Source organism: Accipiter gentilis, chromosome 1 (genome assembly GCF_929443795.1).
Source record: "Accipiter gentilis chromosome 1, bAccGen1.1, whole genome shotgun sequence".
Classification (NCBI taxonomy): domain Eukaryota; kingdom Metazoa; phylum Chordata; class Aves; order Accipitriformes; family Accipitridae; genus Astur; species Astur gentilis.
Genome location: NC_064880.1, coordinates 52576251 through 52590368, shown reverse-complemented (window position 1 = coordinate 52590368; position 14118 = coordinate 52576251). Strand labels below are relative to the sequence as shown.

Here is a 14118-nt window from a genome sequence, read left to right as displayed (position 1 = left end):
CCTGCCGGCGCACATGCGGACAACCTGTAGCAAGCGCAAAGCGCAGCCCGCAGCGGTCCTCTGCTTTCAGCGGGGGCCGGACAAGGCGAAAGGCCGCTTGTCACTACACCCACCGAAGCGCCCGCTTTGCCCGCGCGGCGTGAAAAAAAAAATAACCCACGCTGCTCCGGTTCGGGGCCGCGCAGCGGAACGGGCCACTCTCCAGCGCCTTCTACCACAGCGGGAAGCGAGAGGCAGGGCGTCCCGTTCCCTCTTGCCTCCGTTCCCCGTCCGCGGGGCCGCCGCCGGTCCGCCCCGCTCCCGGCGCACAAGGGGAAAGCGGCGGCAGCAAAGGCACGCTACGCCAACTGCGGCCGCAGCGCTCGCTCGCTCATTCAGAGATGCATCTTGCGCCTTCCTCCTTCTGACGCTAGCGTAAAGGCCTCCCCCCCCTACCACCCCCCCCCCCCCCCACTAATCAAAACACTCGCGAGTCGGGACGCAAAGAAGATGGCGGAGCAGGGCCCGCTTACGGCGTCGGACAGCAGTTTACGCTGCGCTCTTTGCGCAGGGCCCCGTAAGAACCGTGCAGCGCTGCGGTGGGGAGCGTGCGTAGTGCGCTTGGTGAATGCCAATGGCCTATTTCCCGTGAGGGGAGGGGGGTGTCTGATAAACAATGGTGCCCCCCCTGCGCGGCTCCCTTACCGATTCCTCCTCTTTCTCCATCCCCGTGGGCATCTGCGGCACAGCCCGGTTGATGGAGACGCAGTCGTTGAGGTCGGGCATGTCCTTGCCGCGGTAGATGGGCAGCGGTTTGGCGGCGTCTAGCGCCCGGGCTCGGAAGGAGAGTTTGCTCATTGTCTCCCCCTCACAATAACACCCCGGGGCCGGGCGGGCGGGGGGGGGGGGGCCTTCAGTGCGGCCTCGCCGCCGCCTCCCAGCCGCTCCCGCACCCGGCCCGCACCACCATGGAGGGTCCCGCCGCCCCGGAACAGCTCTCCGCGGGGCCGCCCGTAGCTCACAGCTCACGCCCCGCAGCCCTAGATCCGCGCCGGGCTCGCTCGATCCGCTCCCTGCGCCATGGCAAACATGGCGGACATTAACCAAAGCGGCCAGCGATCCCGACAGCCAACGCGAGAGCTCGGGGGGGGGGGGGGAGGAGGAGAAGGGGGGAGAGAGGGGAGGAGGGAGGAGAGAAGGAGAGGGGGCAGCCGCGGTGCGCGCGCAGCCGAAGGCGGGAGGCTGAGGGGGGGAGATGGGGGGGGGGCGGCGGGGACGCGGCCGTGTGAGGCGGGACGGGACGGGGACGGTGCCCGCTGAGGCGAAACGAGACGAGACGTGTGGGGAAATGGCGGGGGTGTGTGAGGGGGGAGAGAGAAAGGAACTCGCTGTTTCCCCCGCCCGCCGCTGACGGGCGGAGTCATCGGGAGGAGCTTGTGACTGGAAAAAACGGCGCCGGGACGGGCGGTGGCTGAGAACGATGCGCCCCGCCGGCTGCCGGCCGTCCTCCGGGGCGGTGAGAGGCAGCGGGGAGGGTCAGCTCCGTGCCGGGTGGCGGGAAGCCCGTGTGGTGACTGTGAGGCGGGAAGGGCGGGCTCCTTCTCTGTGGGGCTGGAGCCCGCCTCGCCGGCCCCGGGTTTCTCTCCAAAGGGCTCGCACCGTTAGCCGTTTTGGGGATTAAAACGTTTTAGCTATAAAGACAGCCGTCAGGAGAACTAGCTTTACTTACTGTTACAAACAAACGCTTCAGAAACAAAACTCAGACCTGCTCGGGTTTTCTTTCTTTCTTTTCCTTTTTTTCCCTTCCTCAAGAGAGATGTCCCGTATTGCTCTCCGCACGGACTGAGCCTCGAAGAGAGGTTAAGTTCTGCGTACCGCAAAATAAGGTGCTTCTGATGTGCAGAAATTTGTCTTGAAGACCTGTCCGTAGGTCTGGAGTTACTGGGGGGCAGCTGTGCGGTGCGTGCTCGTTGAGGCTCTTTGGCCGTAGAAGTGCCTCGCTCCTGTTCGGGTTGGCCCGCTTTTTCAAAGGATGAAACTAAGGTGTCCGACTGGGAGAGAAAAAAAACAAGTTCTCCACATAGAGAAAGCCACAGTCCTCTACAGATCCAGGGCTTCCCACATCGGTTCAGTGTATTGACTTTAGTCAGCAAAGCCCTTCATCAAAGACCTGTAGTACTTCAAATGCTTCGTCGCTTCCATATTATTTTGACACCCTGAGATCAGGCCAGCTGCTTTTTCTCAACTCCACTGTAGAGCTCACAGGAGCTGTCAGGGCAATCTTCCATCTCTGCAGTAAAATGGAACTGTTAGGCAGACAAAACTTCGCGATGTTACCGTTTGGACCACAGTGCCAGCTGTATCTAATATGCCCTTTTTTTGATTAAAAAAAAAAAAAGCTTGACCCAAGAGGTTCAGTCTCTGAATTGCCGTTCATTTTTAGTTACATGCTGCATTTGTTATTTATATGGTTTTGTTTAGCAAATACAACTACTGCTCATGATAAACACATGATTTACAAAACGAAGAATAAAGAACTGTGTCAGCCAGAGAAAGAGATAAGGAAGATGAAATAAGTGCAGTAATACACAAGAGGAAAAAAGAAGCAGCAATAACATTACATTCATGAGCCATGGACTCAAATTAGCTTGGGAAAGAGAGCTGGAAATTATATTAGCTACTCCTGTGAAAGCATCAGGTTAATGTTCAGTAATAGTCATATGAACAAATGAAGCTTTAAAAATTATGAGAAAAAGGAACAGAGAACAGAACTATGATAGACTGCACTTATTTATAATTTCCTTAAAATATTTTTAGTCATCAAGATAGACAATTCTTGACTTGGATTAGAATTAATGCGCAAATATTTAAAACATGTATAGTTTCTAGCTTAGAATGTATAGTTCAGCACCAGTTTAGAAGTGGCTGAACTTCCAATACCCAAAATTGTTTTGATACCTCCAGATTGATTCACAGTTGACTGGTAGCAGCAGACGGTTGCCATTTTCCAAAGACTAATTGCGACGCACTTCTGCCTGAAGTTGTCTTGTTTATCCGCTACATGAATGTGTGCCTAAAATAAATGCTGAACCGAATTCAACCCAACCTGCTGGGACCCACCTTCACATTTTGGCACAGACATTAAAAATTGTACCCACGAGTGAGCTGCCCCTGCAGTTGTTGACAAACAACATATGCGGGTCATGAATTCCCATCTCAGTAAATAAAATGCATTTTCAGCTCACGTTTCATGAATTTTCCGTATAAATACCATTACAGGGATGCTGTTATGGCCCTGCTGTACAGATAACGTGCATTTGAAAAGGTTACATTAGCTGCATAGAACAGGCAGTTCCTCCTGAAGTACTTCCTCAAGTAGTTAAAAGACAAGAAGGACTTTCCTCTTTCTGCTTCCCTTCTAGCAAGAAAGAGGCATTTTACACACTGCCGTCAGATATTTTTGCTTTTTCAGTTAGCACAACTGAACAATAGATAGCAATAACCTTTTCCCTTTGTGTCCATGTTCTGTTCTTTTTCACTGCTTAAACAAAAAAAAAAGAACAAAAAATGCAACATATTTACCCTCGAGGTGGCTCTTAGTCCTAAACTCATCCCATTATTTTATTTCTACAAGCAATGCAATTTTTTTAAAATTATGCCCTGTAGGATTCTGAGGGTTTTTATGTAGTCAAAAAAGCCATTGCACAGAGCCGAATGTGGGTAGAACTAAAGTTTCAACTTACATTAGCTTAGCTTTAAGCCAGAACCACACATCTTTTCAGTACATACTCTGATCTCTTCATCTTGTAAAATATTACAGGTTTTCTAAAGTATTTCAGCTGTAAAAAAAATTATGAGCTCTATTTGACCTATAGGTAACTTACTTTTGATGCAGAAATGAAGGAAACAATGTCTCAAACAAAAGTACTTGTTCAGTAGTTGAATTCTGACTTGCCTTTTTATTTTCTGTGCAAGATAGGGCAATTGAATATGCACACTTGCATACTGGATAGGCCAAAAATACCCAAATTTCTTTTAAACACATATATCAAGAGAAATGTTAGAGCTATATAGGCTTGGGTGCTTTATCACATCCTTGCTTTTGGTTCTGCTTCTCCATAGTGACATTTAACACAAGGAATGCTTGTTCTCACTGTAGCTGCCTACAGCCTGGGACATTTCTGGTGGTCTTTTCGCAAGTTTTTCCTGGTTTGGTTTTTTTTCGTTTTTTTTTTTTTTTTTTTTTTTGCTAATAATATACATCTCTCTGCATTAGTCTTGCATCAAACAGAAGCATCACTTATGGACGGTTATGTCAAGAAATCTCAATGTACATTACTGCAATATGATATGTTATGAGGATGTAATAGTTCTTTGTTTTGTGTGTTGTCACCTTCTAAGTACAAGAAGTAGTAAAAAAAAATGCATGGACAGTATAGAAACAGAGACTCCGGAAGTGGTTAATGGCCTCCGAAAAGGGATGGTGTTGTTCATCAGCCTTGTGGGGTGTTTGAAACCTCAATTAATTGTGCGATGTTAGAAGATAACTAGTATTTTAGGGTGCTAAGGACTTGACTGTAGATACACAAAAATAATCATCAAGATACAAAGTGTATAGAAGAATTGTCTTTGTCTTCTGCAACATGCCAGGTACACACTGCATGAGGGTTAGAAGATGCAATTAGGAAAGTGATGCTAACGAATCTATGCTAACAAGTATTTCCGATGTCACTGATACAGCCATTGTACATTCAGGATTCCTGCCTCGTTAGCAGCAGCAGCAGCAGCCTCATTATAGAGTGTTTTGATCTCATGTTTAAGCAAAGCTTCACTAGAAGGGAGCCTAAAAGTAGCCAGGAGGCTGGCTTAGTAACTTCAGCACAAGGGAAAGTGCCGAGCTTTCCAGGAGATATATGAATGGACTAGGGGAGTCTTTTTAAAGGTTATGAAGTCCTTCTTTCTCCCTATGTCTGAGAACTCCTATTGAAGTGAAAGGAACCTCTGTCCTATTCATTTCAAAGGGGGTTTTGTCAGGAAAAAGAGCTTGATCAAAGTAGCTACTAAGCATGCTTAGTGGCTAATGTTCAGAGTTAAATGTATCAGCTGTTCCAAACCATTTCTATTTCAAATTATTCAAAGGGTTTAGGGGACTGGCAGCCTGCACATTTTCCTCTTTAAGGTCACCAAAACCTGTCAGCCAAAACCTGAAATCTAGTATGGAATAGCTTCTTGGGAGATTTAAAGCTCTGAATGAAAATTATAAAAGTTGAAAATTGAGTTAAAAACTGGAGCCCAACAGCAACAGACACTATACAAAACTAAATAAAAAGGCAGCTATGAAAATAGCCGATTGCCCACATTATAGCAGGAAGGTAGAATGATGAAAAATGCTTGAGCTAGGAAGCAGCAGGAAGCTCCTGATTTAGGAGTTTTATACCAAAAATATCCATGTCAAGAAATACGTTTAAAATGAAAGGAAAGCATGCTTTATGTCTGAAGGTTAACATAGGCATCGGGAGGGGTCATCAGCTCTTTAAGGAACCCAGTGCAGCAGTTTCCTATTGTATAAAATCTTGGATTCTTAGTCAAAAGATAAATCTACTCTTGACTGTGACTGCGCTCTTTTATGACACAATTCAACCAGTAAGTTAACAACAATGCTATTATGAAACCAGATGAATTTGTCTTGGAATTACATTCCACAAACCTGCACATTTATATGACGCGCTACTTCCTTATAGAGCAACTAGTTTGCCCAACAGATACCAATAACTGAGGTTGCAAAAGCTTTCCTTTTAAGAGAGGCCATTCGTAGGCGCTTATAAAGACATTTTTACTTTTGCAGGCTGAAATTTGTTCTTCGCTGATGTAGACATGCATACATGTCTATATTCATCTCTCTCACAGTTAGTATTTAAATTGAGCATATGTAGAACATCAAGTAAAGCCATTAGCCACCTGTACGAGTGCAGCTCAGAAACACAGAAATCTGGGGTTGATTTTTAAAACAGGCAGGATAGAATATAAAGCAAAAATGATGCATTTGAAAACAAAGCAGTGTTCTAAACCAGCAGTACCTTTTCGCCAAAGGGAATTTAGTAATAAGGATATTCATAGCTTAAATATGATACATGAATTCACACTAATCACCGCATCTCAAGTGATGCACCCACTGAAAATCATAAACGTTAAGAAGTCTGCCAAAACCATTTTGAACCTATTTGACATCACTTAATGTTGAAAATGGTCAGCATGGAGGGAATTGGTGGTTCTTTTGGTAGCTGACAGGCAAGACTTGACAGGAGATCCAGTGCAGCATCATCGACATCACACGGTGTCATCTTGCAGACCTTGCAGTGGAAGTGTGAAGTAAGATCACATTAAGGCAGCCAGTTCGTTTACTCACTGGGTGGGTTTGGCAGACTGGCCAGGGGCTTCAAAGCAACAGCTTCTTCTACGTCATTAACTAGATCGTATGCAAGTGGACAGAAGGGGATAATGCCAAATAGTATAAATACCAAACCTTACCTGTACACGAGGAAATCGCAGCATAGATTTTTATTATTTCTCTCAAGACAAACAAATACTCTTTCCTACTGTCTCCCCTTCCCCCTCAACAACAACAAAAAAAAGCCCTTTGCACTAAATAAAACCAGACGATGCTTGGCCTGGCACAGGCTAGTCCCTTCCTGGTCATTCTGAAGAGCGCTGCAGCTTCCACTGCTGCCACATGACTTGTGTAAATGTTGCACGTTCGTTTGTTTTACCACCAGGAAAAAGGTAACTTTACAATGCAGTGACTAGTAAGAAGGAAAAGAATGGTTATGACTAGCACTAGAAAACTAGTCTTAAAATTGGTACATAATAAGGATTGTATTAATACCATTAAGTTTTGGAAAAGAACAGTAGGCCTTAAAAAGAGTGAGATTTACTCAACTGTCATTTAGAAAAATCTAGCAGAGAACATAGTGGAAACCAAGTTTACGAATGTATACAAATTTATCCCAAAGCTTCACACCTCAGGAGGCAAATACAAGATAATTTTTTTTTTAAACAATGTGTTCTGAGGAGCTGAGAGCTCCCCAGCTTGTGTTAAAAAATTAAAAACTAAACGCCATCCTGCCGCTTAACGTAAGAATCATGGAGCATTAAAAACTGTTACAATTTTTATTCAGAGGTCAGAAGCCACAGTGAAGGAATTTCTCTAAAATGGACTCTGTGAAAAACTCTGGCCCAGCAGTAAGAGATGCTCCCTTTCCTCTTCAGAGCTTTATAATTCCAGTGAATTTTAGTGCAAGGTTAGAAGTGGGTCTGCTTTCTAAAAATAAATTTGCAGGGAACTGTAAAAATAAGAAATCAGGAAATACACCAAACAGAACTTTTTATAAATACCCTAACAGCCACAAGCTTACCTAAAAAAAATAATCTTGATAATTGCTGTCTTCTCGATTAGTGGCCCAGATATAACAATTTTTCTTACTGATTAAAAATGGCAGCATTTTCCCTGCCCACCTAGTTCTGGGGCTGATATGATTTGTTTCGGCCTGACCTGGAGTAGCAGTCCTTGCCGGTGCAGGAAGGGCAGATTTAATGGATTAATACAGTGAAAACAGGAACTGTGGTGCAGCTGGCAGCAAAGTGTCTCCCCATGGAAAGATACCTTTGCCGATGCAGCGCGCTTATTTTCCCATCATGGTGGGATGGCTTGAGTGGGAGCCTGACGTTGGGGCTGAACCAAGGGGACCCTGGGTGCTGGGGTGACCGTCTTGTGAATTCAGGTGTGGGCGCAGTTCGAGGCTTCTCGAGGTGTCCGTTTTCCGAGGAGGAAAGATTGTGCTTTTGTTCGACTGTGATGCTAATCAGAGGGAAGTTTCTTATCACTTGTATCGGAGTAGTGTCGTCGTGTGTTCTCTACTTCCCCCATTCTTCTGGAAAAAGGGATTGAAAGCAATCAATCACAGAAAAACAAGTCTGTCAACAACGTTGCTGTGCATCAAGAAACAAAAATATTAGCTTGATTGCAAGAAGAGTCAAAAGGAAAATGAAAGCGTTAAGTCGGCAATGAATAGCGGCGCTACTGTTTGTGGTACACTCTCAGCGCATAAATTCATAATAACGAAAGAAAGTTTTTAGTCTTCTGTTGTAAGTTATGCAATCAACACATAGATTTAAAAATGTATTCAAGATTCAAATTCCTGTACTTCCTTGCCAAAGAGGTTTTTTTTGAGAAAATAGTATAAAAAAAGACACTTTTATTATGCAGACATCAGTCATAGCAAATCTGATACAGTATTTCCTCTTCCAAATTGCTGTTGATCACTATTCATTGAAATATCTTGCTGCGTATACAACCATATCTTGATAAATACACAGACGTTTTAGAAGACCTTCGAGAAAAGGTCTTCGAGAAAAGTCACACATTTATACCAGCTATTGCTTCCTCAGGAACAATGTTGTGAGCTATGCTCAGCTGAGCAATTCATTCTTATTTAAGTGACTAATGGTTCAGCATTGGTCCCTGAGAAGATGGGAGAAATTTGCCTATTAGCACATTCAGCTTCTTCACTCTTGTGCTTTCGGCTCACAGTCAAACTCTTTTTGGAAGGAGGAGCAGGGTGTTTACATTTGGGGCCTCGTACCCAGTGCCTCGTACCCATTGCCAGGTCCTGTCCTGGGAAGTCCCACTTCAGGGATTTGAACTGAAATGATGGGAGAGGTGGGAGCAGACAGGGAGAAGAGAGGAGGAACTAGTTGTATTAAAAAAGGCAAGTGAGCTACCAGTTGTAGATGTTCATGCATATTCAATCAGTCCTTCCCTTGCTGTCACCTCCACATGGTGTATTTAGCCAGTATGAACTGGGAGGACTGGGGTGGGGAGCTGCAGCTGGCCCATGGTTACTACATGCGCCAGTCAGAGTGCTGGGCTGCATTGGCTGCCCAGGGTGCGTGATGGCACAGGGTGGACTGTACGCACCAAGGGCATGGTGCAGGCACGCCGTGTTTTGGGTGCGATGCAGAGCTGAGAAAAGGCCAGTTTGGAGTATGCACCAGCTCGGTGCTGGGAGAAAGCTGGGTAATCGAGAAGAGGGAAGTGCGGTGCCTATACAGCTCCGCGGGCACTCTCACTGTGTGAATAATGCCATTCACGCCTCTGAGAGCTTTTGTTTCACTTTGAATTGATCTTGAGAGGATATTTTCAAATAGCTGAGTCTAACTACATACTCCTCTGAGACTGAACTTGAAGCTGGATGTGTAGAGCCTCCTCCATGTGCCCTGGACTCAGGTTTGGAGTACAGACAGAGCAGTACCTGTTCACAACCTTTCTCTGAACTGCACTAAGAAAAAAAGGAAGAAAAGAGTTATAAGTGGGAACTGAATTGTGGGCGTGGGATAGAGTGGACAGGGTAAGTGGACACTAGTGAAAGTTAGGGAAAGGTAGGTGGTGCCTTCAAGTTTGAGTTTTCACATGTAAGCCTTGGAAGCTTGCAAATGCAAATTATGGGTAACTGAAGGTTGTATTTGTGGAACTACGATGAAGATACGTAGCCAGATAGGAATTGGGAAAGCCAGAGAAAAGATGATTTTGTCATAAATATTTTAAACAAAAATGTCACTCTGTGTAGAGGTGCAGTACAGCTGCCTTCTCCCCAGTGAATCAAATAACCAAGGAGGCTCAGAAATGGCCAGATAGCCACCCAGGGTCTCCTAGGGTGGCTCCTGAGCAGAAGACATCTCAGGGCACTGCGAACACCTAGCTTCCAGCAAGCACAGGGCAGCGGGGAAGAGGCAGGATTTACCGAAGAGCTAGTGCACAGAGGAGCAGAAGCAGCTGAAAACAGCTTGACAGAAGAAAACGGATGAGGTAAACAAACCCCATGGGACAATTTCTAAAGAGCCTGCACAGGCATTTTTAAACTACTAGAAAACCAGTTGCAACTGTTTCACTTTCTATCTAGGTTACCCTGTGGTGAGGCACAGTGAGTCAATGGAAGACAAACTTCTGGCAAGCTTTACTCCTTGCTACTGAGGCTTTGAAAGCTCTAGTAACATTTGTGCAATACGTCCCATGTTTGTTCATAGGAAAATCAGGGAATGTAGCAGGCTTGATGGGAATTTCTAACCCTGAAATCCTGAATAATGCCTATGAGATTAAAAATCAGGACACCAAGTGCTTCTGGCTACTCCAGGTGCCGCAAAAATCTCATATAACACAAAAGAATGACTGGGTTTGGTAATGTTTCTGCAAGTACCTGAATAGTATCACTAGTTAATCATTCTTAGAAACAAAGGAGAAATAAAGGAGTGGAAAATACTGCCATTGTATAAAAAGAAAATTACATAAGAGTTTTAGTATAAATCTTCAATCGAAAAAAATGCCAGTGCAATAGTTATATTTTCAGGGAGCCCAGATTAATTCATTCCCATTTTCCCCCAAGTATTTGGTGGTCGTTTGTTAATGAAGTTCTCTGCACAGTTCTTTCTTGATTGTAAACACACAGATATTTTTGTGACCTTTTCCTGAAGTCACAGGTTAATCCTTTAGAGGAAAATGATCCATAAAGCCAAGGAGTTGTAATCCCAACCTCTCTGGATTATCCAAAATACATTTGTAAGATACCAGGTTTTTTTCCTCTCAGTGAAATTATAATGCAATATGGGCTATGCTTTCTTTGATCAAAAAGAATGACAGATTTAAGTCTTCCTTAAAAGCAAAATATAATGAAGCGAGAGATACCTTCTCCTCTCGCCTTAACTATCAGACAGTAGTCTATTACAGTAACTGCAATAGGAGATATAAAGACAGATTTCTTTGTAGTTTATGTACCTGTTCTTCTGAGATGTCACCCACTCAGGGAACTTGATAAACAGCTCGTACTCAAAATTTAAATATTAATAAATGCACACAAAGTATTGTCTACCACTGACCTATAGCAACCCATAAAGCAAAAGAAAACACTTTCTAATCGATTTCTTGTTATATTCAACACTAAGCCAATAAAACTTTTATATGGTGGTTCTAGCAGGAAAAAGTATCTTACTCTCAAAGCAGAAAAACAAATGCATAGATTTAGGCCAGTAGCAATTTCTTTGTTTAAAGCTTCAGGCTTATTGTGATGTGTAGCCTCCTAAGGTTACGAGAACATTATCAAATTTTTCCTGTGCTGTTTTGCCACTTTCCAGCAAAATATAATACCACATGGCAAAATCAGGAAAAAAAACCACTCGGAAAATGAAACAAAATGGCTGTTCTAAATTGCTGTTAACAAAAGAAGTAGAGAGGGAGCGCTATGTAAGGGGAAGAATAATGCAGAAACAACAGTTTGACACTGAGGATCACCACAGTGCGGGGAGAAGATTTATTCTCAGGTTGTGGTGGTAATTACTGAAATTAATCTATCTGTCAACATATTTGATCTGCACTGCATTGTCCCCATGATCCCAAGAACCAACAGTTGTGGGATGTGTCAGGAAAGTTGTGCTTTACAGGAGTACTTCACAGTAACTCTACAAGCCCTTTCTCCTTGCTCTATGATGGCCTTTCTGGTGGCTCTCTTCTGCTGGAGAAATGAACTGTGGCAGGAAAATTTGTATTTATGAATCTTATAAAAGAGAATATTGAATGGTTGAAGGGGTCAGGTAGCTCAACTCTTCAAGCCATGAGCTATGTCCCAGGAAAAATATTTTAATGTAGAAGCAGGACCAGTGTGTTCCTAGGGATATCTCAGCCCAGCAGCATTAACTTATCACCTGCAAGGCTTAGACATCAACTGCCTATTGTAACTCCCCTTTTCCTATTAGCCAGAAAGCTAAATATTGAATTATAATTAGGTACTCTAAGTCACGACTGACCTCCAGGTGAAAAAGCTGTTGCCAGTGATACTCGTTCAGTGGGGCGGGATGAAATGCAGCTAGTGCCTAGCTTCCAGGAGCTCAAATCGCTGCAATGCTATTTAAGACATAATCCTCTCCTGTGCTGGGTAACCAGGAATAACTGCTGAGCTTCTACATGGACCCACCGATAGCCACGCTAGCTCCTCCATGGTTCCTCTTTTAGAAAAACGAGGCATGGAAAATCCCATTTCTGGTTCAAAATCATCAAGCAGACACCAGGTGGGTCAAAGTGGAGGGTGGTAATAACAAGCTGAAGTTAGTTTGAAAGACTGAGTGTATGTATTTGAGCACAAACTAAGTACAAAAGTGATTCCTCCCCTGTGCTCTGTGCTGTGATACTCTGTCTGGAGAATTTTGACCTACAGGAGCCAAGTCCAAAGGCTTTCCAAGATGGTTGGGAGCTAGAGAACCTAAGGCATGAGGAACATCTGAGAAGACGGGGTTTGCTTTGCGTGGGGAGAGAAGGCTAAGGAGGGATCTGATTGCTGAGCAGAACCAGGCTCTTCTTGGAAGTCCACCGTGAAAGGAAGAGGGAAGAGTTACAAGCGGCAACAAGGGAAAGTGATTAAGCATAAGGGAAAAAAAATCACAGTGAGTTTGGTTAAACACTGATGCAGCGGCACAGAGAAGCTGGGGAATCTTTTCCACTGGACATACTTAAAAACCCACTGAACAAAACTTAGAGCAACTAAAGCTAACTTCCAGCCTGGCCCTGCTTTGAGTAGGGGTCAGAGCCGATGAGCTCCAGAAGTCGCTTCCAATCTCAGTTAGTCTGTGATCCTAAAATGAGTTGCAACACAGAAGGAAAATTAGCTGCTCAGGGTCTCAGAGATTACCTGTGTTTTATGCTGATGAAAGGGAATAGAAAGAATATTTCTATCAAAAAATCCTAACCATGAAACTTGAAAAAATGGGCATATACATCTTGTTTTGAAGACACAATACACATTAGCTTTACACTGAAGGCTGAAGCTTCCTCTCTTTCTCCAGGCCGCTAATCCCTGCAAAATCAAACCCAACCATCTCACAACTGTGATTCTCTAGCAATAAATGACATTCTTTTCAGAAGTAACTAAGGTTGAATTCTCAGTCACACTGATCTCCAGGGACTGGGAACTGAGGCTCCTGATGTGTCAAACAGCTTCTACAATTTTAAAATCTGTTTTAAATGGCTTTGTCTATGATAACTTAGGTGCCTTTTTTGTTCTTCCTTTTCGCATGGGCACAACTAATGTCAAATTGGCAAAAGACGGTCCAGGACCTTAGTGCTGCATTTTTCAGAGGCCCTCAAAGCAGAAATTTATTAACATTAAATCAATCATAAATGTCAGATCAGTTTATAATTTAGACCCTGAGTTTCCTGAATTTCTTGGGGAAAGTGAAAAATGCATTAGAACATGTTTTCACACAGATTTGGTATCAAACTTTGGGATATTTCTGTAAAATCTTAGTTTTACTCCCCAAATATGGATAATATGGATCTCAGCTAAGCTTAAAGAGATTTTTCTTATGATCTGCTTTTAACAAAAGGCTTTCTAGGCCCCATTAGATTTTTAATAGCCAGTATCACATTGGAATAGGTATACATAACAGCATTATCTATTGAAATAGAAATAGAACTATACATAAAAAATCAGACAAGCAAGTAATATTTAATTTTTTTTTTCATTCTTTTAGTTGACAAATTTGAAGCAGGAAGAGAGAAGGATTAATTATTATTTGGTTTTGAAGGATTCTAAAGCTCCGATTTGCCCACCCAGGAGTGCTACATACTAACTGCATGACTGATCAGGAAAACCTACGCTGTCTGTACCTGCAGGTCTGTTTTAGCCGTTCTAAAGAGTAGTGAAAATGGAGCTGAGTTTGACCAAACCCAGGACATTGGTCTTACCCTCTGGTGACACAGTAGTTGCATATAAGTACGATATGTGCAGCACTGCTAAAGCAATGTACCTTCTCCTCAAACAGCCATTAAGGGAGTTTTTACCATTGTTTTAAGGTTTTCCTTTTTTATTTTCTGTCTTTGCTTCAGCAGTATCTATGTTTAATGTACAGTAAGAACCCAGGTTGAAACAGCACTGAAATCAGCAGCAGTACATGCTCAGTTGTCCAGGCTCCTGGCCATCCGGGGGCGGGGGGGGGGTCGTTGTTCGATGAACCCCCTTGTCCCGGAGGAGAATGGGGCTCTCCCAGTCTGGCAGCGAGACTTGTACCAGTTGACTTGTTTACCTTTGAGTTTTTATGTGC

General features: G+C 43.8%; 1 protein-coding gene across 1 annotated transcript in view; it reads right to left on the bottom strand.

The window, feature by feature from the left end:
• The window catches only part of EPC2 (enhancer of polycomb homolog 2), a 51824-nt gene extending 50738 nt beyond the window's left edge, over positions 1–1086 (bottom strand). Inside the window, exon 1 of the mRNA XM_049815507.1 lies at positions 685–1086. Coding sequence (XP_049671464.1) covers positions 685–837 — 153 coding nt within the window. The 5' untranslated portion in view covers positions 838–1086. The remainder of the gene's footprint in view (positions 1–684) is intronic.
• Between the last annotated feature and the right edge of the window lie 13032 nt (positions 1087–14118).